This window comes from Rhineura floridana, chromosome 21 (genome assembly GCF_030035675.1).
Source record: "Rhineura floridana isolate rRhiFlo1 chromosome 21, rRhiFlo1.hap2, whole genome shotgun sequence".
Taxonomy (NCBI): Eukaryota; Metazoa; Chordata; class Lepidosauria; order Squamata; family Rhineuridae; genus Rhineura; species Rhineura floridana.
The window spans coordinates 615,084-640,837 of NC_084500.1; the positions used below are offsets into that span (position 1 = coordinate 615,084).

The 25,754-nt window shown below is 49.3% G+C and overlaps 2 protein-coding genes across 2 annotated transcripts in view; both read right to left on the minus strand.

Annotated features, from left to right (window-relative positions):
* Nucleotides 1-15,901, minus strand: part of BAZ1B (bromodomain adjacent to zinc finger domain 1B) — a 37,676-nt gene extending 21,775 nt beyond the window's left edge. Inside the window, exons 1-7 of the mRNA XM_061604607.1 lie at nt 15,349-15,901; nt 9,031-9,147; nt 7,056-7,200; nt 6,093-6,306; nt 4,114-4,235; nt 3,726-3,923; nt 305-1,979 (exon numbers count right to left, since the gene is read on the minus strand). Coding sequence (XP_061460591.1) covers nt 305-1,979; nt 3,726-3,923; nt 4,114-4,235; nt 6,093-6,306; nt 7,056-7,200; nt 9,031-9,147; nt 15,349-15,497 — 2,620 coding nt within the window. The 5' untranslated portion in view covers nt 15,498-15,901. The remainder of the gene's footprint in view (nt 1-304; nt 1,980-3,725; nt 3,924-4,113; nt 4,236-6,092; nt 6,307-7,055; nt 7,201-9,030; nt 9,148-15,348) is intronic.
* Nucleotides 15,902-21,414: 5,513 nt separating this feature from the next.
* Nucleotides 21,415-24,324, minus strand: LOC133374476 (uncharacterized protein C2orf72-like). The gene is made up of 2 exons (XM_061605499.1): nt 23,652-24,324; nt 21,415-21,614 (listed from the first exon to the last, which is right to left on the minus strand). Exons 1-2 carry the CDS (start codon nt 24,322-24,324, stop codon nt 21,415-21,417), a joined length of 873 nt encoding a protein of 290 aa, XP_061461483.1.
* Between the last annotated feature and the right edge of the window lie 1,430 nt (nt 24,325-25,754).

Consider the following 25,754-nt stretch of genomic DNA (forward strand, 5'->3'; position numbering starts at 1 on the left):
CAAGGGCCGATCGGGAAACACACGACATTTCAATGGCGCCCTGGAGCGTCCACAGGACCACACCGCCATGCAGAGTGCTTAGAGCGGATGGGAGTTCTGGCTCAGAGGGCTGCCACAGACAAGGGCCTCAAGCGAAGGCCCGCCCAGAGCAGCAGCAGCAGCAAGGATCCCTCTTAGCAGACGCCTCCCCCCGCCCTCGTCCCTTCTTTGGGGACTGATTCCCAGGCTCAGCAGCCAGGAGTGTCTCATGCCCCCCGCCCGCTTCTTTCCAGGACGCCATTTCCTGGTGCTCCAGAGCCGTTACCTTTCATCTGCATCTCCTGCTGCTCCTTCTCCTTCTTGGCCTGGATAGCCAGAAGTCTCCTGCTCTTGACTGCGCTGATCATGTCCTCCGCTTCCGCCTCTGCCCGCTGCTCTGTCTTGACGGCTTTTTCCACTGCCGCAGCCCCCACCTCCCCTTTCTTCTTCTCCCCCTTTCCCCCAAAGCTGCCCTCCTCTTTGCCGCTGCCCTCCTTGCTCTTGGCCACCATCTCCTTCCGTTTCTGCTTCTCCGCCCTCTTCTTGTCGTTCTCCTCCTTCAGAATCGCCAGCCGCTCCTTCCACAGCTCCGCCGACATCTGCTGCTTCGCCTCTACGTGATCCTGCACCGAGTAGGTCATCAGGATCCGGTGGCAGAGCGCAGCCAGGATCTGCAGCTTCTCCTCGCAGGTCAGCTCAAAGAATTCTGACGTCTCGAGCTTCTCCAGGAACTCGTCCTGCACCTCGTTGTCCTCAAAGGCTGCCAGGCCTTTGCTCTCTTCAGCGTTCTCCGACGCCTCGCTCTCCTCTTGCACGTCCGACTTGCGCAGGCAGAGGCGGACTAACTCGGAGACGGAATGCAGAGTGAGCGGGATTTCTGACAGCTTCATGCCCAGCTCACGATAGTCTTCCGCTATCTCATCTTGCAGAAGGGTCTGCAGGAGAATAACCAGAATTCTGTTCAAGTACAGGAAGCCCCCTTTGTCAGCACACAGGGCTTCCATGAGGGACATGGCAGTGATGGGATACTGGGCATCCGGCAGCAGGAGCCCCGAGTAGCAGCTGAGGAACTCCACAACCATGGCCACGTCCCCAAAGAGGGTGTTGGGGAGCCCCTCAGGCGTGTCCACCAGCTTGAAGGCAGGCAGGTTGCCCCCCTGGAGGTCCTGGTCCTCGTAGCGCTTCTGCTTCTCCAGCTTCTCCAGCATCTCCTTCTCCCGCCGCTCCCGGGCCCTCGCCTTCAGTTTCTCCTTCAGCTTCTCCCGCTTCTTCTTCAAGTACTCCTTCCGCTGGTCCTCGGTCATGGAGGCCCAGTTCTTCCGGTGCTCGAGGAGCTCGTAGCGCTTCTGCACTATCCCCCGCAACTCCTCAGGAAGGCGGGCACGATCCTCGCTAGACAGCAGCCGGGCAGCTTTGGAGATGATGCAAGAGAGGGCGCTCTTCCTGTCCTCGCGGTCCTTGTTCTCTCTGTAGTAGGCAATGAGGTGGAGAGCCGCAGGGGGGAGGTGCTTTGGGGGCTTGCTGGAGGACCTGGGGCTCCCCGCCGAGCTCCGGGGGGATCGTGACACCTTGGGGGTGCCCTTGGTCGCCATGTCCAGCAGGGTCATCTGCTTCATCTTCATCTTAGAGTCTTTCTTGGGAGGCCGGGATTTGCCAGACTTCTGCCCGTTCAGCAGCTTCTTGTTTCTCTGCTGCTTCTTGCTGAAGTTACTGCCCAGCTTCCCAGCCGACATCATCTTCATCACCTCCTCCAGCTCCTCTGTGGGGGACTTGGGGCTCTTGGAGTTCTTGACTTTCAGTGGGGAGCCCATCAGCGTCTTCTTCAAGTGGACGCTGCACCAGAGTGAGGGGGGGCTCAGCCCCTGGCCTGGAGCAGAGCCGTCCGATTTGGGCCTTTTGGAAGGCTTCCTATCGGGTGACGATGTCCTCTTCCTCTTCGCTGAGGGGTTGAGTGTCAGGTACTGGAATCAAAGGAGAGGCAAAGGTAAGGGCCAGCCTTTACAAAAAGGAAGACAGAGGTTGCCAGGAGTGAGGTGAGCGACAGGTTCAAAATCCTACACTGGTATTTGTCTCTCGCGCCTCTCGGCAGCCCACAGAACATGGAGGGTGCTCTGGAGGCCGCTCAAGTGCTCCTGAACACCAACCCTGACTCGGCCACATACATTTGGGGAGAAACTGCCCACACACCGAGGGGAAACCCCTTAGCGTCCATGATACACCTCAGTGGCATCTGAATCACGTTGCTGACAGAATGCAGCTGCGGCGGCAACAGAAGCAAAATGGAATGTACTGTCCCACATCACCAGAAAGCTGCTCTAGGCTTATGGCAGTCACCAAGCGACAAAACAGACAAAGGAACGTAAGACACAATACTCTTTTTTGTTTGTATTCCCTTTTGTAACCATACTGACTGTGAACCATGCACAGATTGTACCTTGTGGAGTATGCTGCCTTTTGTTTATTAAGCAATTTCTACATTTCCTTTACTTTCTGTCTGACCTTTGCCTCAGCGTTCCTGACAGGACTTTCCAGTGAGGATATGGGCTGAATCTGCCATTACCCTTTCCTCTCCTTGCAGTGGCCTGACAGTTAAGCTCACAATGGCTCACTCAGAAGCATTCACATCTCCAGAGATGATGCAAGTATGACCAGCATGCAGGGCTGCCCAGAGCAGGATCTCAACATTTATTTATTTATTTAGTTTAATTAACATCAGAACAGCAAAGCAAGTGTCTAAAAGCGAAATCATTTGGATACCAGAGTCAAGGGGATCCACTGTGGAGGCAGATCTTTCTGCAACACTCCCACAGTATGGAACACCTCGTGATGCTCCAAGCTCCTCTGAGCCATTGCATGGAGGCCCTTTACAAGCACCCTCATCTCAACCAAGAGATGGATCATGAGTTTCACAGGCTGTCTTTTCAAGAGCAAATGCATGGAGCTCCTCTGAGAAGACAAGGCCAGCTTTCAGTCACGCACAGAAAACAGCTTCCATGCCCGATTCCTACCACAAGCTCAAAGGCAACAGATTCTGTTAACGCAAGACTGCAAGTGAACTATTTTTTCTTAATTGGCCTTTTAAGTCACTTGTTCAAGCGCTTCAATAAAAGGAGGTCATCTGATAAGACCACTCGAGTGGCAACTGAAAGCATGCCGTTTGGGAACAAGAGAGAGGCACGCAGGGAAACCCTGAGGCTTGCAGAAGCACAGTAGGTATTTTTTTAAAAACCTCAAAATGCAACCCAGCAAGGACTGTGGATGCTCAGCAGCCCGAAGCTGAGCGTCAGTTGGACAATGTGAAATGGAGGGAGAGGACAGCATGAAGAGATGCTGGCAAGTAGCTTTGCGGGGAGATTGCTCTGGAGACCCAACTTCATTCCTCCTTTGAAGAAATCTCCACACAGCTGTCATAAAGAAGGCAACAGATTGCAGAGACTTGGGCAGGCCAGCTCAGTCTCTGCAGGGTGGAGAAACAGCACGGAAGACAAGGGTCACTCCTGAGCAACAGCAAAGACCAAAGCTGTCTCTGTAGCACCCAATGACTGCCACAGGCCAGCCACTGAGCCAAGATTCGCCCTTGAGGGTGCCTTTACGCACCCCTCCCCCAATGTCAGCAGAGGCACTTGAAGCACCACCATTATGAGCCAAACGCTACGCCTGCCCTTTCTCCAACCCACAACCCAGACAGATCTTGCCTTCTTTCTCACTTTATACGGGTCAAGCAAGAAGTCACTGAACTTGCTGGGAAGGGAATATTTCTTCACCAGCTCATCCTCAACGACCCAGGGGGCGTTCTCGCCAGTTCCAGCCCGAAGGGCATTGTGGCGGATGAAATAGCGCAGGATCTCCTTGTTTGGGGGCCGCTCTGTACGAATTAAGCTGTCCACTGGCACGTTGCTGATGATCTTGGGAGACAAAGAAACAAGCCATTAGTTTTCACAGCCAGCCACTGTGCTAACGTACCACTGTCCAAAAATAGACACAGTTGTTTCTAATCGCTCCTGACCTAGAAGCAGCCACATCGTTAACATCCTGCACACCCTCCTTGCCAACAGGTAGCCAAGGCTTCTTGATGCACTCTCTCTGCCTCCTCACCTTGTCTTCATTTTGCAGCTTGACATCGTATTTGTGGGGTAAGAACTTGGGAGGGACCCATTTCTTTTCTTCCTTCTTCAGAGAAGTTGGCAGCTTCCGAGGAGATCGCCGTGCCCGGTCACCTGCGGAATCGTATAGAAGACAGAAAGACAGTGAGTAGCACACAGTGCTCCAACAAGGCCTAGGCTGACAAGTCTGAAATGTACTAATGGGGGAAAAAGATTACAGCTTGCAGCAAGCACAGATGGCCAAGGAATAAACACAAGCCCAATTCCAAAGAGGCAGGCAAGGAAGACTGCAGATCAAACAGTTTTCAAAGGAGACTGAACCTCGAGCGCCTTTTGCAGGATCAGGCCAGCAGTCCATGCATAATCCAGCAACCTCCTGTATCCCACAAATACATGCCCCTGGAAGCCCACAAGCAGAGCTTCGAAACAACACCTGGTGCTCAGAGAATTCTGCTTCTGAACGTGCGAGTTCCACACAGCCATCAATCTGAGTATTATGAGAGATATGGCAGTCCTCCTAGCAATGCAGGTGTGGCAAACCAGATGTTTACCCCCCGCTGTTCAGGGAAAACAGCCAGACGCAGCAGCCTCTTACACACGTGAGGGCTCCAATATGCACAGTCCCTGCCTGCGCAAAAACCTCAGACTTCGTTCCAATGAAGGCAGCACACACAAACACCCCAACTAGCAAGTCTTTCAACTGCAGGGGCTATACATGTCAGTGCAGAGCATGCATAGTTCTGGAAGGGAGCCAGGATCTCTGAAAGACACAGCTGGTTTGAGGAGCACCACCAGTGATGTCACACGTTGCCGCCTTCATGCCTCTGATGTATGCTCAGTTGAGACTGAGGAGATTTAGTCAAAGAACATGACAGATAGTTGGCCCAATGAGATGCTCCCATCTCATGTTTTCAGATTTTCGAAGCGCATATGTGAATATTTGCACTGTCTAACTAAGAGAAGCAAATTTAATAAAATATTGTGTTCCTTATTTGCTCATGAAGCTTCCTAATGCAAAGCCCATAAACGCTGCATCTTTAAAATTATTTTCTAAGCATCTATAGGTGAAGCTGCAGGAGAAATTGATTGATTGATTGATTACTTTATTACGGTCAAAGACCAGCAGAGCTGCAGGAGAAAGCAAGTACATACAATACCAGCAAATGCAACCATTCCCTTGGAAGAAAGACACAAAGGGTCCACCTGCATGCTACATTTAAGCTATGACTGTGTTTTGTGCCACAGAACCCAAGGCCAATCAAGTGGACTATTAACACTGAAGTGGCAAGACCAATGGCAATGCCCGTTACAAAAAAAAAAGCCCCCCTCCTTGCACAGGGCACCAGATTTCTCTGGTAAGCCAATGGTTTTGGTTTCCCTTTAAATGCCACTGGGCAAATGTCTGCCAGCCACTCTTAACTCCAGACTGATCTGTGCCAAGGACTTATAAGCAGCACACTTTGGGCAAAGAAGTCACTCCACAGCAGGTGGGGGGAGCTTCCTAATGCTGCTTCTTCAAGCAAGGATCAGTCCTACAATAACAGACACTGGAGGCCTCAGCTTAGCCAGAGAGAAAGCCAGCCGGGCGCCCCTCGGCACAACAAAGGCAGGCGCCATCTGGGGGACCCCTGGGGATTTCCACTCTCCAAAGCAGTCTGGAAAACATGGCAGGGAGATCAGCCCTACCCCTCACAACCAAGAGATCTTTTGATGGCAGCAAATATTACCCAGATAAAATATGGTGGCATGCCAGTCCTCGGTCAGCCTGCAGAAAGCAGCTGTCAACCATGGCCTTCTACACACTCTATGGTCAGAATGAATCAGAATCAAGGCTGGCATGAACTAACAAGAGAGTTGTGCCTGAAGCTGCTAGCAGCCATGTCCAAACCGTATGTGCAATTTCTGAATCATCTGCTCCTCAGAAGAGGGGCCTCAGCAACACCCGAGGCCAGGGCGCCGCTTCCTACTCACTCAGACTATCTCTCCGGCTGTCGTCTTCCTTCAGTGCCAGTTCCTTTTGGTTGTCCTGAACAGCCTGGCTGGAATTCTCTTTGTCACTGGACGGGGAATCACAGGCCCCATCAGCTTTCTTCTGTGCTGCCGCCACCGCCTCCTCCTCCTCTGTTGCCTTCTCCAGAGGATGGATTTTCACTACCTTCACCCGGAGCACCTTCTCTTTCCCAACCTGATTGGAAGAGATTGGAAGAGATTAGACCTGGGCAAGAGAACCCGTGACCAGATTCAGGCAGCCACTTACAAAATGCTGACTGTGGGTTCATGCATGCAGCTGGGCAGGGAGCTGGTGGTTATCTTTAGCAAGGCCAAGTTTACCACATGCACACACACACCCTTGTGCTTGGCCGGGAAGGCAAGATGGTAGGAAAATCCACTATTTAAAAGATGGGGTAAAAATCTTTTAAACATTCATTTGAAATATTTTTACCCCATCAAACTGAAGTTTGAAATAATGTACAAAATCTGAAAAGCCAATAAAAAATAAAGCCCAATTCAAATACAGTGTAGGCACAAATTTTAAAAGCAGCACTAAACAGATTAAAAATCAACAACTACAGTTAAAACCCAGCAAAGGCTGTGCTTTGTGTTTCCTCCGTATACCCAAAGGCTACAGATCACTGGCTCGCCTGAGCCTTGCAGAGGTTTACATCAGGCCATCGACAAGAAACAGGCATCTGAGCCAATCCAAAGATGCTCTGTAGGTGACAACTGGTCACTTGTTCACCTTGACAACTATCTCCCCCCACCCTTGTCTTTCCTCATCCCAGGAGTGCCACTTCTAATATATACTCTGAAATTTGTCTGGAGACTCCCACCTTTCTGACACGACAATACCAAGGTCATAACATCACAGAATAAGTAGGCCTGGAAAAGAGAAACAGCCACAGACATCTTGATTCATTCAACCTGGGGCCTTACCTCAAAGTCACACTCTTCTCCCACAGCAAACTTGGTCATGATCTCCAGCCATGAAGTGTCTACCAGTTTTTCTAAGGAAATTGTGTTGTGGTGAACCATTTCCAAGACAAGGTTCTCATACCATACTGGGAATTCCTCCTTTAAGCTGAAAATATCAACAAAAGAGATATAGCATATAGCACATTCTATTTAAGAGGCAACTCTTACAAAATGGGCAACAGGAAACTCCCAAAATTAGCATCCAACCAGGGAAACCAGATTCAACTACAGTAGGGTCCCGCTTATATGGCGGGTTAGGGACCAGGCCCCCGCCGTAAAGCGGAACCCATAGACTATAATGGGGCTGTCGTGCGAAAATGCCACAAAAATGTCGCAAAATTGGCTTTAAAAAGGGGGAATTTCCCGTCGCCGCATTAGCGGAATACAGGAATGCGAAGCGCCGGTAAGCGGGGCCCTCCTGTACCCATTCACAAGATCCCATCACAAGATGTCAACTGATAATAGCAATACCCACAATGTTGTAGGAAGATGCCTTGTGTCTACCTAGTTAAAAGGGGGCAGGGGAGCTGTTAGTGAAGCTGCTACAAAACCTTGTACAGATCGGGGGAACTAAGCAAGCCTGCAACACTCGGCCTGCATTATTACGCTATTATAAAACCCAAGTAGGAAGATTCAGTCATTCTATCAGAAGACAGGCTAGAGACAAGGTGAAAGTTCAGACTAGTTCTCACACACAGCTGACGAGATGACAGACCTGCTTCTCAATAACCCCTCTCAGACTGCAGGTGCTATAATCCCCTCCACACAGAAATGGGTTTTAAGTCCTGCCTTCTTCCCGATAAATTTCTATGGGTAGGATTTTTTTTATTGTAAGGAATCATTTCCATCGTATGAGCTCCACCTGCAGCCCAACACACACAAATGCACCACCACTTCTAGCTGCTGGGAGAGAACTAGGCCAGAAGCTTTCACTAAGACACTGGGCCCTGTGGGAGCCTCATGTGCCTAGAAGAATGCCTTCCCAGATATTACCCAAGGGAAAACGTGCTGATTGCAGCTTTTCAGCATGAATGTCCAACTCTCAGAAAGCCTCAGGAACGACATACATTGGGTTAAAGGAGTGCTGTTCTTACTGCCTTTCTGTGCAACACATCTGCATTTGATTTTAATGGCAGTGTATTAACTTGATAAATAGCCACCTTGAGTCCTTAATGGCGGAAGGCCAATTAGAAATAAAGTATGAAAAATGGAAATGGACTGCCTTCAAGTCGATTCCGACTTATGGCAATCCTATGAATAGGGTTTTCATGGTAAGCGGTATTCAGAGGGGGTTTACGATTGCCTCCCTCTGAGGCTGAGAGGCAGTGACTGACCCAAGGTCACCCAGTGAGCTTCATGGCTGTGTGGGGATTCGAACCCTGGTCTCCCAGCTTGTAGTCCAACACCTTAACCACTACATACTGAACTAAAAAAAGACAAGTTGCACATTTACAAGCAACAGAAAAATAAGACCTTTCCAACAACACAATGAATTAGAAGAAGAGGCAAGGCCAAAGCCAAGTCCAACTAAGGAAGTAACCTTGACTCTTAGGAAGTTCTATTTATTTATTTATTACATTTATATACTGCCCTATAGTCGAAGCTCTCTGGGCGGTTTACAGCAATTAAGAACAATAAAAACAAATATACAAATTTTAAAACACAAAAACAATTTAAAAAAATTAAAAACAATTTAAAAACAATTTAAAAAACATGTCAAAGTGGGAGAAGGGGAAGAAAGCCACACCTCTGGATTGATCCCCTTGATCAAGGGAGCTGGCGAAAGGGCTTCCCTTTTCCTTTAGATGTTGACTCTAACATGACTCCTTCTGAGGATTTTCACAGCAACGACCAGCTCCTTGCCCAACATGCCACCACCCATTCAGGCCTCATGCCCTGGCCTCTAAAAACACACCCTTTGGATTCTGCTACTCACAGCTCAGCAACTTCCTGCTCTTCCTCCCAGGCTTCTTTGTGTGTCAGCTGGCTGCTTCCGGTACTTTTGCAGGTCCATATTCGTTGATTGTACTTTTCAAGCCGTGCTTCGTACTCTCTGAAGGAGCAACAGCTCAGGAAAACAGGATGTTTAGTTTGAAACTGCCAGTTTATCTGCATTGCTTTATACAAAGTTGTATGGATTGACTGATTTTTTATGTGTATATCTGTTGATACTTGATTAGTTGATCCTATTACATTTTCCAAATTGTTATCATTTATTGCTGTTCATCTGATATTCTGAGCCACTTTGATGGCTATCAAACAAACAGTTTGCCTCCAATGAAAATGGGAAGCTAAGCTTTGAAGGGGGTTTCCAGTTCATGCGTGGAGGCAAACGAAGGCTTGCTATCACCATAGCGTGCCCAACCCAGTTGTCACAAAAAACTGCACTTGAGTCCATGATTTGACTCTGACACCTGAGACAGGACTACATCAACACAAATCCAAGACACATACACCAACTATTCAGTACACCAGCTAAATTGTTATCAAAGTATATTGTGCACTGTGTGCTTAGACAAATAGGATTCAACCCAAGCCAGCCTGGACTTTTTCTATTCACTCCCATAAACAAACAGCTCTGGCATGAGTTGCTGGAGAAAACAGCCACTCAAAGCAGAACAACATTTGAATGTTGCACAATTAAACAACCAAGTTCCCCATTCTATGCATTTGTTCAAGGAGTGTGGCTGACAAGATAAGGAGGGTCTGTGGTCCCTTTAAGACCAACTCACTTTCAGGGACAGCTTATCTCATCTCTGATAAACCTAAAGTAAAAGAAATGGACCGTCATGAGAAAGGAAAATATGGAGATTGAGATGGCAAAACGAAAACATGGATAATGGCAAATGCACTTAGAATCACACACCACGGTTAGACACTAAATGCTCTAAAATTATAGAGCTATGGGGCAATACAAAAGTGAGAGGACTCAGGCAAGCCAACAGAGTGCAAATACAACCGTAATTTAGCAAGATATACTAGAGATGATGTGCAGAAGGAAGTCAATAGAGAAGAGAATGAATGAGGAAGTGTCATCCTTCTTTTCTAGGACCCACAGAAGTCCCAGAATCTGCATTTATAACCCTTAGCCATTACTGACAAAGGATCCCGCCTAACAGTTACAAGACAACAGACACAAACTCTTTTTAGGTAGAAATATGTGGAACTGTCGTCCTAGCTAGCCCTGTACAACCTGGGCTGAACTGGAACTGAAAGCGAAGGTCAGAATAGGGAAGAAAGCCAAGAATGAACACCAGTGTGAATGAACACCATCTACATGCTGCTGGAGATGACAAAACCCACACCAAGTGCTTTTCACAAGAGCACAGAATGCTATGGCAATGACAAACCCACAGCCACAGGGCACAGGATCCAGACACCTTCAGCAAAGCTCCCGTTTACGAAGATCTTTGGATGGTAAAGGAGGGAGTGGAGGCCAGTCTCTGGATGGCCTGCTTGGAATGATTTGTTCCAGTGCCCAGGGCGCTTGTATTCTATTTGATATGTTTTGTTGTAAACTGAAGTTGTAAGCCGCCTGGGGCAATTGAGGAAAGGTGTTTCAAAATCTACTACATTTTATAACCCACAGCAATCTAAATGAGTGGCAATAACTTGGCAGTCCAGCTCCAGACCAAAGATCCCCTCAAGTCCTACCCTACAACCAAGTCCTCCAGTGTCTGCAGACCACAGTTGCTTCTGGCAGACACAGGCAATTGCAGGACTCTGTTACTACAGAAAAGCGCCAGAGCCCAAGCCTCTTCCACAAGGACTGTTAACACCTTTCCATCTGTGCTAGCCACTGCTGGCCAAGGTTAAGCCTTTAACTGAGCATTCCAAAAGCAACAAGTCAGCTGGCGAAGGGGACAAAAGTCACAGACCCTAGGGCTGCCTGCCCCTACCATTAAGCCAAGCGCTCCACACACATCCTCCAATTTCAACTTCCCCAAACTGAACACTCCATGCACAATACACTGAATTTCACAGCCTGTATAAATTAGGCCAAATGTGTATACGAAATGAAATGTGTGTATATATGTATTTGGTTTCAGAAGCTCCACCCCATGGAAATTTTATTGGCTTCCCCTCTTGCTTCAGTGCTTACACACTCTCAAGACTGCATTTGGAGTCTTAGTGGCTAAATACTTGCCTTGACTTTTTGGTACAAAACAGATTCTCATGTGCCTAATCACATGCCCAGTACCAATCTGTGGGTTGTTTCCTGCACTTGTGGAGGTTTCTAATGCACGCAGAGTACTGAACTACATATATTCTTAACTAGTTTAAGAGTGTGCAAACCCACTAAAGCAAATTCCATCCACTCATTTCAGACTTCCATTTTCCACACCCTCTGCCAGCTGTTACAGCACCTCAGATATGCCACAAAAGTTTAATATACCACCTCCCTCCAGTCCTCCAGCACAGCCGCTTATGGCATTACAAACCATCAATGCATGTGTGTCACCCTCTACCTCCAGCTGACAGCCACAGACTGATTATCTCACCCTCAGCAAGGAGATTCCCCTGCCAATCACATTCCCTTCCTGTCATCTCACTGTGTAGTTATGCGGCACATGGATGGTTTAATCCCCAGGGCTGTTCTGACAGTAGACTAAAAAAAGAGAAGAAAAGCAGGAGCTGCCTTTGTTACGGGCGCATGGAGGCTGTACTGAACACGCTCCAGCCAATCAACACGCTCTCCCCAAGGCAGCCCTCCCATCTGCGGAAGGACCCATCTCACACACATCTCACTCATTCTGCAGTCCAGCTCCTTACCAGATGCCTGAACCCCCTTCACATACACACTGTGGGGCAGGAGCTACTCAACCTGTCTAGTAATGGTTTCTGTAGAGTCCAGGCTTCTGTACCACGTACGCTTGACTTTGTTCTGCTGCCCCCATTATCGTGACAAACATTTTTTAAAAGATAAGACAGGGGTTGCAGACAGTCCACAGGATTCCAGTGGAGTTAAACTCACTTGAGTGGGCTATGCAAGCTGCAATCTAGCACCCAAAGGAGTTACTCCAGAGGAAGCAGGCTGGGAACTACTGTGGCTTGACAGATTTAAACAAGCCAGAAGATTGACACAGCCTTCTTCCCTCTACACTATGGGCATGCTTCTGCATGATCCAGGCAGATCTGTGCACACGAGCAGAAGGGCTCCAGTTTCATACAACAGCTTCTGGCCCTATGATGGCAAACAAATTACAAACACAAAAATCAGTGAACCCAACTCTTCAGAAGTCACTTTCTACCTCAAATCTCTTGCCATAGATTATCCATGAAGACATTGCAAAAAAGTCCCCCTTCCCCCCAAAAAACCCCAGCTGCTGCCAACCAGAGAACAGCTAAGGCTGTGCAGACAGGACTGGGAAGGGGGAGGGGAAAGAAAAGAGGAGAGGGTTGGGTCAGAGGAAAGGACTCTCTTGAGTACAAGACAAAGAAGCCAGAGTGGGGGAGGCAAAGCTTTTTCTTGTGTGGTTGCTAAATGTAATTGCTTAGGCCTACAAAGATCAGCACTTTGAGGTTTTAAGATGCCCATGCATCCCACCCTCAGCCCTTGAGACAGGGCAGCCTAAATCCTCGGAGAGAATTACATTTTATAGGCAAAAATAAAATGACATCCATTATTAGCCTAACAATGTACTACAGAGAGATTTGGAGGTGGCAGATTCAAGTTCAGTTCCCTGTTTAGCCATTAAGCTCACTAGCTGTTGGGCGTTGGCAATGTTACAGTGATCAGTTCCTAAATAGCATTCCTTGAATTTAACATCAATAACTGTTGGGTTTGGATGCAGACCTGGTTCAAATCCCTGCTCAACCATCGTGAATGAATAATTTATGTCAGCCAAAGACCAGCATAGTGCTCAACCATCAAAAGGTCTTTAAGTGGTCCGAGCAAGGTCACATCAAGCCTAACCTCTTACACAGTAGTAGCAAAAATAAAATGCCTAAACAAAGGGTTAAGCCACAGAGAATATTTGCATCAATCATGGCCAGGTCTTTCCTGGCACTAGGCCTCAAATCAGCATTGGAATCAAACACACAAAAGTTATTAGACTGCAAAAAAACAAAAAAACAAAACCCCACGTACAGCCCACTTGTGGCTGGCAGAGGCCAAATGGGGGCTTCTGTCCCTTTCCTGGCAATCCAGGCATAAAGGAGGGAGGAAGCACTTCATCCCTGCTCTGCTACAACCAGATACATCCGTGACATCCCTTGACACCTGTGGCTACCAATGCTTAAATACAAGACTGAAGGAGACCGAAAAAGCACATGCAAGGGAAGCGGCAGCACATGGCAAACAGCAGCACTTAAACAGTAAAACTTCTGCCACCAACACCACGTAAGTGTTTAAAGCACTAATGGGTCAAGAATTAGGAAAATAAAAAATACTAAAATAGGAAAGCAACAGGACCATCTCACTCATCGTTTGCCAGCTTGTGACCTTCAGTTGTTGTTGGACTACAAGTCCCATCAGCCCCAGCATCATGTGGCCATTTTGGCTGGCACTGATGAGAGCTGTAGTCCAACACGGCTGTTTGCCACAGTGGCCAGGCAGGTGCCCCAGAGCAACTGACAAGCAAGGTGGGAAAGCAGTAGCATTCCTCTGCTGTTTGCTCAGAGATGTACTTCCTCTGAACATGGAAATTCCATTCTGCCATCAGAGGTAAGTATTTCACCATGAAATTGGTCTAAAGAGATTTAAGGTAGTGGCTATCAATACTTGTGATAGCAAATTTATTTATGCACACCACGACAACAGGGAGCAACTGCTGCTGCTCTGCTCAACAAATAGCGTTTCCTGAACTTTCTGCCAATCAGCCTCACTGGGTAATAACATGAATTCCAGGACTATACAAGAAAAGACTACACCCATAAAGGGAGGTCCTATTCTCAAGTATTATTCCCAGGATGCAGTCACCACCTTGCCAAAACTGGGCTGCTCTGAGTCTGGTTAGCGTTTAGATGGGAGGCCTCCCTGGAGCCACACATGTGCTACTCTGGGTTCCATGAGGAAGGGAAGGAAGGTTGGATACAAAAGTAAATAAAAGCAGATATGAGGATTTCCCCGGCTGGATCAGATTGAAGGGGCTCCAACCAGTCCACCGTCCCCTTTCCAGCAGCACCCAGCATGGCACCTCTGGAAGCTCACAAGTGCAGGGCTAAGGCAAGAGCTCCTCCCCCAGGAGCTTGATATTCAGAGGCAGACTGCTGGTAATCATGGACACTTCATTCCTAACTCTCTTGGCTAATGATAAAATCATTAAAGCCCTAATCTATTCAGACTAAGGCCCATTGAGCTGGCAACGTTCCCCCACCCAGACGACTGGCATCCGGAGATAGTAAAAGAATGCTGTTGTGCTCATGCCCTGTTTGTGGGCACCTGGCTGGCCACTGTGGGAAAGAGGAAGCGGGACAGAGAGGTCCCTCTAAACTGATCCAGCAGCAGGCCAATTCTTATTGGGGAAGGAGACAGACCCTGTGAGCTAACAGTCACTGAGGGAGCTGCAAGAACAGGAGGGGGGCACTGCACCCTGCCCCAGATTCTGGGTCAGCCCACTGCCCCTCAGTACTAACTGCTACCCTGCTCAGGTCGTGCTTGGGGGCTTCCCTTTGGAGCACCCGGCTGGCCACTGAGGAACGGGGGGGAGAGGGTGCTGGGGACGTGCGGCCCCTTTTGGCCTGACCCGGCTGCAGCGGCATCCTGGCGCGGGTGGTGCTGCTGCGCTCCTGCCGCTGCTTCCGGGCTCCGTTTCGGGGGCACCTGGCTGGCCACTGAGAGCAGAGGCTGGACTCCATAGCCCCCGGCCTGACCCAGCGCAGGGCTCCGGAAGAGGGCTAGGCACACCCAGGGAGGACAAAGCGCGGAGCCACAAGGCCTACTCCGGCGGCGGCCCGCCTCTGGGCGCCGGTGCCTGGGAGCGTGGCGTGGAGGGCGGGCTCGTCTCTGGTGGGCCGGAGCAGAGGATGCCTCCTCGGCCGCGGTCCAGCAGCCGGGCTCCTCGGGCGGCGCCTTCCTCCCTGCTCCGTTGGGGCCTCCCCGGAGGAAAAGGAGCGACGAAAGAGGCGGCCCGGGGGGAGGGGCGGCCTCCTCTCTCGCCTTCCTCGCTTCCCGAATCGGGTCAGGCCAGGAGAGGGGGAGGGGCGCAAGAGCAGACAGAGACAAAGCCGACCCCTCCCCCTGCCCGACTGAGGTAAACAAGGCCTCCTCCCCCCCCGCGGCCCCGGCCCTCCCCCGAGCGCGGCGGGATACTCGCTGGAGCGGAAGGCCTCCTGCGTGTGGGCGATGACGAAGCGCTCCTCCGGCGGCTCCCCCGGCAGCTCCCCCGGCGGCGGCGGCAGTGGCTGTGGCGGCAGCGGCTTGGCCAGCGGGAAGGGCTTGCGGCCCAGCAGCGGCGCCATCGCCCGGCGGCGACGGGCAAACAAATGGCGCGACCGACTCCGAGGCCGAAGCCGCCTCCGCCTCCCTCTTTCTCCTCACAGAAGCGAGCGCGGGAGGGAGGGAGAATCCCCCTCAGCCGCTCTCGCCTCTCTCTGCGCGCGCGCGAACTACAGCGGGCACAGAGGGAGGGGAAAAGAACAGCGCCTTGCTCGCGCGCTCTCTCTCTTTTTTTCTTTATGGCGGCCCGCCTACTCCGTTCCTCGCCACCTTCCGAGCACCGCTAATGGCCCGGCTCAAAGAACCTGGCTGCGCCATTGGTCGACAAGGCACGTCAATCCAGGGACACGTTGCTTGCGCGCGCGCGTTCGAGAGGGAGAAAGAAAAAAGGGAGGGAGGTCGCGTTATGTAAGCGCAAGAAAGAAGCGCGGGCGTCCCTCCGCCATTTTGTGCGTCGCCGTTATTATGTCCCGCCTTCCGCGGCCAATGGGAACACGCAGCTTCATCCGGGGATGCGAGAAAGATGGAGGAGGGGGAGCCCGCTTCCCCGGCTTTTGTCTGGACGAGAGGCGCGCGGTCTCTGCTTAAAGGGGCAGCGCCCTCTCTGAGCATGTGCAAAGAGCCCAGGGTTAGACCTCGGCTTAGCTTGGCCTAGTTTAGCTTGGTACTGGTATGTGCGAATAACTGTGTGAATAGTGTATCTGAGCACGTGCAGAGCCCCCACCTCACAGCTTTTCAGAAGCCGCTGGTCACGCCATCCTGCTCCTGGCTTTCCAAGACCCAGATTTTACTTGTTTATCTGTCAAGCTCTATCTGCCAGTCTTTCTATTTGCATACCTTGAGAGGAGTGAACAACATCCCTGCCCAGCAATTAAGAAATTGGATATTGTTGTTAACAATAAACGAGCAGATCCAGCTATTATTCAGCCGCTTCACTTTCAACATCGCTTGGGGCTGGACTAGGACACTGCGGAGCCCGTCCAGCCAAAGTCACCTTCTCATCCCTCTTTGGTGACTCATCTGGGGCTCTCGGGGGTTTCGCTGTGCACGGCTGAGTGGATCAGGACTTGCACAAGGCATAGCTAAACTACTAATACTTCTTTTCCTTAAAAAAAAAAATAGTCCAATTGCTTTCATTGTTGTCCTGCGACTAAAGAAATGGATCACTTCCAGTGTCCAGTGTCACCATGCAAATCTGCCTAGGCCATTTTGGTAGTCTTACGTGCATCATGTTTGGGGGGGGGTCTACACACAGCAACACAGATATACAGTCATCACACAACCTGCTGCTCACACACTCCCTGCACACAGAAATAAGTATGCATATGGAACATACCTCATGGGGTGGGCCCTATTTTCGTTTTGCACTGGGAATATACAAGCTAAGAGAGACTTCAATTCTACACATGCTGAAGGACTTACTCCCACGTACCTAGAAACAGGCTGGAACTCAACCAAGGGCAGAGGTGAGACTTTAATTCTGCCAACTGAGGCACACTAGAAACTTGGCCTTCTCTGCATGGGCCCCAAGGTTGCAGCATGCCCTTTCAGCCGACTGTATCTGGCCGCATTTTTGTGTGCTTTCCAGATGGTGGATCACGCTGCATCTTTTTGCCAAGGCCTTCAGGGATGGAGAATCACACCTGGATGCCCCCTATTACTTTTTAACAGATGATAATCGTTACATAGCTTTGTTGTATGAAATTGGGTGTCAACCGCCAGGGACCACTTGGTGAAAGGAGGGGGGTCAAAATGCATTTTGTTGCGTGAACCCCAATCTCCAAGTGGTGTGAGACTCCCAGGGGTTCAAGGACTTACCCTGGATACAGTTTCCTTGGAATGAAGGTCAGCAGAGACTGCAGTGTCTATAGAATATATGGTTGTATTTGCACATACATATATAACCTGAGCACAAGATGGAGGGATTCACAGCGTTAGCGCTCCCTCAGCTCTTGCTTCCCCATAAGGCATCTGGGGGATGGTGGTGCCCCAAAGCCATGGCCTTGGATTCAACACAGACAGAGGAGTCAAGCTTCTCTGTCTCTTCCTAGCTCCCAGATGAGACCAACGCACACACACACACAGACTACCTCCTGGCCCTAGGGTGGGGGTAGAGGCCTACCTCCTTTGTTCTCATGGGACACATCTGCTCTTGACCAAGGTTTTAGATGGGTAGATTGGGTATTCGACTTTAACTTAACAAAGAAACTGGCTTAACCAGTACAGCGGTTTCTCTGCTACAACTTCATCTATATCATAGGCTGAAAGGGGAACCAAAAATATCATCCATCCCAACCCTGCAATCCTCTGACACTACCCCCTCCCCTGAAAAGATCTGTACACACAGGGCTGGCCCTACCATTAGGCAGGTGATTTGGAGGTGTCATTAAAGAGGCAACAAATTGTTGCTTATTTGTATTGCTAGGGATGAGGGGAGGCTCCATGGCTTGGTTATTATGCACCTTGCTCTTCTGCTTAATGTCTTATGCTAGCCCCGAATAACACGTTGGGAAGAACTAAACGGGATGCATTTTAATTGAATATGATGAAAAGCGCCTTAGGGTCCTACAGGATGAGAGGTGGCTTAAAAATGAAGCAAATAACTTACCGGGTTGCCCAGGTGACAGGTGTGGACATGGCTGAAAAGCTATGTTAGGGCTGAACAGGAAAACCTGATGCGCTTGGTTTCTTGGGGGAAATGTGCTACTTAGAAGCAGGCGCCGAGGGAACCACCTTATTCCAAGTCAGATGGCTGGTTCATCTGTTGAATCGTCTGCACTGACTTGCAGGAGCTCCCCTGGGTTCCAGGGAGGGGTCATTCCCAGCCCTGGGGATGCTGCTGTGGATGGAGCCTGGGACCTTTTGCATGCACTCTGCCACATGAAGTGAGATGCCAGTGCTCAGGCTTCTGAAGAAACATAGGAAGCTGCCTTAGACCAAGTGTGGCTATTGGTCCACCCAGCTCACTGCTGCCTACCCTGAGCTGCAACAGCAGCTCTTTCCCATTTTGGGAATGATTGTTAGTTGTTTCGATGGCATGCTTGTAAATCGCCTTGAGACCCCTGTGATTCAGAAATCAATAGATAAATACCTGCCTCTTGGCCATCATTTGTAAGGCTGCGAGCGTGTAAACATTTTGCATAAAGGCACCCTAAGAAGCTTTGTCTGTCTCCTCTGCAAGAAACTGAGGCTAGTGAGGAAGAAAAATCTGTCAGAGCTCCCGGGAATCACAAGTGGAAAGAGCCACTATTGCGCTCAGGCCCTGTTACCGGGCTTCCCAGAAGAGGCATCGGGTTGGCCTCTGTGAGAACAGGATGCTGGACTAGATGGGATGGGGCCCCGCTGGCCTGATCCAGCAGTCAGGATCTTCTGATGTTCTTAATGGTTCTAGGTTGGATGCTCAGGAAAATAAATGCACAGGGCGTGAGAGAGGCAGGTAAGGCACTGGGCACAAGGCCCATTTGTGGTTTTTCAAAGGAGAAATCCAGTGACAGATAGCAAATATTCCCCCAGTGCAGGGTGGTGAAATGCCTGATCCACACACACACAAAGGTAGCATGCTGTTGATTTTATTTGGCAGGACAGCTGAAATCCAGATGACTTCGGAATCTGAAGAGAAAACAAAAACCCACCAGGTCAACAGTTTTCACTCCCTTTTTTGGGGGGGGGATTATTTCATTCACTTTTCTTTCAGCAATTTAATTAAACACAACACATATGGCCAATCATTTCAATAAGTATACAAAGTATACATAAAACCAACTTGTTCCTCAAAAGCATTTCTCTGTATCAAAAATGTATTTCCATCAAAATCCAACAGAATTTTCTTTGCGAGTTTGCACACCCAGAAATAGAAATATTAAAACATATACAAATGGCAAAGTTCCCCATGGATTAGATAGCACTGTTGTAGAAAACGTGTAAGACTGGCGTTTCATCTGCACCAGTAATCCTAACAACAACTCTGCAAAGTAAGTCCATGCTATTGTACCCAATTTACAGGTGGGAGTGGAACAATCATGGCTGGCCCAAGGCAAACTCATGTGTTTATAGTAGATCTGAGAGTTAAACGAAGGAGTCCTGGCATGCTGTTAACCACTACCTGACACAAGCCACCCATTTATTTGACAGTCTAGTAAGGTGCACCTGAAATTTATCTTCCTGACTTACAGTTGACTCTGGGTGGTAACTTGGAATTGTTCTCTCTTTGGAGAGTTATCTGTGGAGGGACATGGTAGGGAGAACGGAATGTGCTTGTGTGGCATCAGCGTCTATTTTGTTTAGAAGCATCAACATTTCTGTGGAACAAATGTGGAATTGGAAAAAGATCTGGAGTTTATGGATATTAGAAATAAAATCTACTGTTTGGAATTTAACGTTATCTCTGAAGAAATTAATGAAGATATTAGAGATAAAGTTATCAATGGCTTGGATAATCTTCTGGACTGGAATGACGTGATGGAGCTTGATATAGAGAAAATATATGGAATTAACTGCAGCCATGTGACAATGGAAAAACTCTCAAGAGATGAGCCAGTGCATTTTGTAAAAAAGAAGAACAGAGATATGACTTTACAACAATATTTCAGCAACTTATTCAGAATTGATGGCAAGAAAATATTTGGGATAGAGGAAATTCCCATCAGACTCTTATTATATGACTATGGCTATGACAGCAAGATTATTATGGAATACTGATAATGGAAGATTGGACACTGAAATTACTGGATTTAACAGGACTATTGAAGATGGAAGATGGAATTAATATGGATAATGGAATAATGGCTATTGAAATTATTGGACCTAACAGATTTTGATGAGATGGATTAATCGATATGTTTATTTGGACTATGGTTATGACAATAAGATTATTATTATTATTAACGAGATGGATTAATCGACATGTTTATTAGGAGAAAAATTGATAGATATATTTCTTAAAGAATTGAAACCTCTCTTTGACTTTTTGTGGAAAGAATAAAGTAATGTCTATGAGATTTGATGATTAATTAAGATAACTACTGGAGGAAAGTGATTTTATAATATAATTTAAGAGACAGGATTGTTATATATTGTAGACCTATAACTGATTTGATCTGCGACAAATGGGAAGTCAACATTTTATTTTTTTGTTTAATCATTTTTGTTTTGTTTTGTTTTTTGTCTTTGAATGTTTTATGATTTTGTTTTGTATGTTTTATGAAAATTTGAATAAAAATTATTGTAAAAAAAAAACATTTCTGTGGAAGAGGTGCCCACCCACTTGCCCTTGCCTCATCCCCACTCCATTGACCACTACTGTTTACTGTTGCTCCATGGTGGAGGTCATCAACCCAGCACCCATGGGCACCGTTAAGCCTTTCATGGGTGCCCCCAGCCAGGGGCCCAGACTGAGCTTTCATTTAAAAGAAAAGATAAGTCTCTAGCCCTTCTAGAAAGAACATTATTAAGCCAAATGTGCAGGGACCCTTGTAAGCAACGTCTACGAAATGAAGTGGCCTGGCTGTGGTCACCTCTCAGTGTTTTAAGCTGATAAGTGAAGTCAGAGCTCTGATTGTTAAGTGAGTTGTTTGGACTCCAGGTTGTGGGGAGCTCTGACAGCATGTGTTTTTAATTTTAGAAATTTTTTTTAAAAAATTAAATTGTATTTTTAAATTGTGTTTTAAAATTTGTATATTTGTGTTTAATGTTTTTAATTGCTGTAAACCGCCCAGAGAGCTTTGGCTATGGGGCAGTATATAAATGTAATAAATAAATAAATAAGAGCCATTCTCTCTTGCATGCCCTGGCCATCTTTTGGACGACACCCAAGTCCTGATTCTCTGGGATGGGGCGAGTTAATTTCCCTTGCTCAAAGTCACCCGCTGATTTTGTAAGAAGGCTCTTGATCCAGAAAGCTGAAGGCAGCACGCGCAAAACACACACACACACACTCACACCTCAGGCAGGAATGTGCAAGAATGATGGGATCATGTCCGGCGAGATCATCCCTTGGTCGTAGAGGTACCACCCGACTGCACAAGCCAAACAGATGATGCCGATCATCCACAGGAGACTTTTGATGATTACCGAAGTCCAGGAACCTGCAAGGGTTAGCGGATCCTTAGAGACCCCGTCGTTAGAGACCTCGTCCGGCAAACCTGCACAGGAATTCTTGGGTTAACTGGATTGAGGGGGATGTGGTTCCGCATTCACGTTCCTGCCACCATTTCTGGAAACACACTCGTGTGCGTTTGTGTCTGCAGTGCCAGCTGGTGGCTCCATGCCAGTGAGGCAATGGAATCCACTCTGGGTTTTAGTCTGAGGAGCTGCCCAAGGTCCAGATGCTTTGGAGGCAAACTCCCATCAGCCCCAACTAGCACAGGAAGGCATCCGGCCTGCCGGTTGGGGCAGGCTGCTCCCTGGGGGATCCCTCCTGTGATTTCTAACCCAGACATTTCTGTGAATAGAGCTATCCACTGCCCTGTGTGAATTGCCCAGAGGGGCTACCTCTTAAGGCCTTGACAAAAGACTACTGATAGCCCATTAGCATTAGCTGACTTCCTTCAATAGCTCAATTGTTTCAAGATGGCCCCGGAAGGGGGCAGAAGGTGATGGGGAGAGGGGGCTCATTCTTAGTCTCTGCAACTTCATTAGTCAAGGGCAGGCAGCAATCCAAAGCAGCAGCACCCTGTTGTTGGGGTTTTTCGATCCAGAAAGGACACAGGAAGTTGCCTTATACCAAACTGGACCATTGGTCCATCTAGGTCAGTACTGCCGACCCTGACCGGCAGCGGCTCTGCAGGGTTTCAGGCAGGTGTCTTTTTCCAGCCCTACCTGGAGATGCTGCCACTGGGGATCAAAGCTGGGGCCTTCTGCATGTGAAAAAGGTGCTACGGCCCTTGACCATTTCAAGCACATTTAAAGCACATTCCCCTCCCCCCCAAGAATCCTGGGAACTGTAGTTTGTTAAGGGTGCTGGGAATTGTAGAGGGGAAAACTGACACTCCTAGATGCTTGGGGTCATGGGTGTTCTTTAAATGTTTTGTGTGTACACCGCCAAACTTAAGGCTGAGAAATGGACAAGGAAAGCTGAGTTGCTCTCTGTATAATAATAATAATAATAATAATAATAATAATAATAATAATAATAATAAAATGTTTGATGGTGCTGGCAATTCTGCTAGAAATCTGATGCGGAGCAGTGAACTTGGGGGCTCTGTTGGAGTTAAGCCATATCTCAACCTAACTGATCAAGAGAAGTACAGTGCACATAGTCCTATTCTGCGCTTTAAAAATCATCTGTCTGCATCCTGCAGCTTGTATAAATTATGCAAATAAAGGACATGTTTCCATTGGCTTGCATAATTTACTCTGCTTTTGCTTCTCATGGGAAGGGACTGCGAAAAATCCACCTGAGCCTTTTCTGGCTTTAGAGGTGTGCATCATCCACATGCTTCAAAAATTTTAATTGCTGGCATAGGGACTAGAGGCTTGGTGCACACATGCACATGCACACACACACAGAGGTTAGCCATCACAGAACTGAGCAGGCCCAATCGTTTGCACCCCTCCCTTGCTGGCGCCTTCCAGCCATGCTCAGACCCCCTTAGCATCCCAGATGGAAACACAACAGGCCCTTCTCAGGGTCAATTGGGGGAAGGAGTGGAGGGGTTTGGTCAAAGGTGGGGGTGGGGAACCTCTGTGGGCGGGTCTCCAGAGGTTGCTAGAACACAACCCTCCTCATCCCTGGCCACTGGCCAACCTGGCCGGGCCTCATGGGAGCTGGGAGTCCTGCACCACCAGGAGAGCTACAGATGGTACTCACCCTTGGTGGCAGGCTGCACCAAAGAGGTGGACTTTGAAAGAGGAGGACCAGAGGCCCTCCCACCAGGTACATAAGGAGAGCCTGGCTGCTGACCAGGCCTATCTAATCCAGCATCCTGTTCTTCTGGCAGTGGCTGACCAGATGCCCCCAAGGGAAGCCTGGAAGCGGGGCGGGAGTGCAACAGCAGCACTCTCCTCCCTTGGGATTCAGAGGGGTGAAGGGACAGCCAGCCATTGTGGATAGTAGCCTGACTGTGCCGGGAAAGGGGCAGTGTCCCAGAAGGGGGCAACAGTCTCCATTCAGGGCCCCTGCTGCCACACCACCACCCCGGTGCCAAATTCCAGACGTGCCCTGCAGGGCCACTGCATACCTTTTTTGGCCAGGGCTTCTGAAGCACGGTAAGCCGCCTTCATGATGGCCAAGTTCCCCCTCGGGTGGCCCGGGGTGTAGACCTCCGCATCCACCTCGATGGCCTCCAGCTCCATCGACCCGGTCTTCTCTGCCTCCCCCTTGCTGGCAGCCTGCGCACCCTGTTTCTGCGAGGGCGCCTTCGGGAAGGCTCCCCGGAGCAGCCGCAGCAGGTGGGTGCGGGCAGCCTCTGCCTCCCCGGGCTTGGCTTCCATGATGACCCCCACCAGGGCGCAGGGGGACTTCTCCACAAATGTCTTCACCTCCTTCAGGACCTTCCGCAGCTCCGTCTGCTTCCCCTTCAGGCAGGAGGCACGGCAGAGGAAGAAGATCAGCTGGCACGGGGTGCCCCCGAGGGTGCAGGTGCCCCCGAGGGTGCAGGTGCCCCCGTGGGGCTCCTTCAGGAGGTCACCAGGGTGGATGGGATGGCAGGTGGAGGAGAACAGGTCCTTGACAAAGGAGGCCATCATCCCATGGACATCCTTGCCCTCCAGCGTCTCCCCAATGAGCAGGACCTCAGGCCTCCCACCCACCTTCTGGACCAGCATCTGGAAGTCCTGGGCGACTTTTTGCCCGGAGCCTGGAATGCATATTGCATCGGGAAGTTGTTCGGAGCCCTTCCCCTCCCTGCTCATGTCCTGCTAGCATGGACTCTTGGGCCTGATGCCCTTCGGGAAACCTGTGGCCTCCAGACACAGTCCCTGACGATGTCACAATGCACACCCACACACAGCTGGGGATAGCCCCTCCCCCCCAGCCTAGCAGCACAGCCCCAGCTCACCTGGGCTGAAGGCAAATGGCCGGCGGGTGGGCAGGCGGACAGGCCGGCCAGCCTAGGGGAGGGTGGGGTGAAATCACAACCTGGGTCCTTCAGCTCCCGGTGAGGCAGATGCATCAAGAGCCACAAATAGTTGCTACAGTCGGGCCCCAGATGTAGTGACTGCCTTAGGCCACATCCAGAAACTGTCACTATGGTGCAAGCGCGTACAGGCGCACTTAGGTTGCATAGTTGAAGTGGCTCTGGCATTCTGGTGCAGCAACTCCGATTTTAAAAAAAACCTGGACTTTTGCAGTAAGGGGAGTGGCAGAGAAAATGCGTTGGGAAGTGCAGGCCAATAATCACTTGTCGAGATGTCATCTAACTTCTCCTGCAAGCCAATCAGAGCTCAATGAACAGGAGACGCCATCTAACCTCCTTGCAAAAGTTTGTGCAAGCAAGTCAGGATGAATATTCAGTAAGTTCATCCTGGTTTGTTTGCACAAAGTTTTGCAAGGAGGTTAGATGACGTTTCCAGTTCATTGAGCCTGTGCTCTGATTGGTTTGCAGGGAGGTTAGATGATGTTGCTTCAAGCAAATGTTATCTCACACTTTCCAGTGCATTTTCCCATGACTTTCCTTATTTTATTTTATTTTTAAAGTCCAGTTTGGGGATGGAGCGAGCGCAGATGGTTTGTTGCATAAGAAAGAGCTCCAAATCCGCTTTAATGGCACAACCTGAATTTGTGGGGATGTGATTGAATCCCACCTGCAAAACAGCAACTGCCGGGAAGCACACTTAGTCTGCAGCAAAACCAACAAGGAGTCATGTGGCATCTCAAAAAGTGCATTTTGTCAGAGGTATGAAGGCAGACTCTATATCTACGGCTCCGATGTCAGCGGGGCAGTGAATCCACTCTGGGTGGTAGTCCAAACTTTCAAGGAGCAACTGTCCAAGGTGCTTTCACCTTGAATGCTTGTACTAAAACCTGGAGTGGATTCACTGCCCTGCTGACATTGGAGCCACCTGCCTCCACTCTGCACACCTGACAGAGGAAGAAGTACAGTCAGACAGCGTGAAATGCAGGAGGCCCAACCTGCATTCATTCTGTGTAACGCAGGTGTGGGGAAACCTTTCAGCCTGAGGGCCGCATTCCCTTCTGGGCACCTTCGGAGGGCCACATCCCAGTGGTGGGTGGGGTCAGAGGCAAAAGTGGGTGGGGCAATGAATGTAAATAGGTGAGTTTCTACAGCCACTCACACCCCTCTCCCTCTCCATCCCGGCCAGCATTCAACAGCACATCCCAG

What these genes read in the sequence shown, in the direction of transcription:
- LOC133374476 (XM_061605499.1), bottom strand. Translation starts at nt 24,324, where the DNA reads ATGAGCAGGGAGGGGAAGGGCTCCGAACAACTTCCCGATGCAATATGC. An exon ending in AGAAGCCCTGGCCAAAAAAG is followed by an intron (nt 21,615 to 23,651) that starts GTATGCAGTGGC and finishes ATTCCTGTGCAG; the next exon opens with GTTTGCCGGACGAGGTCTCT.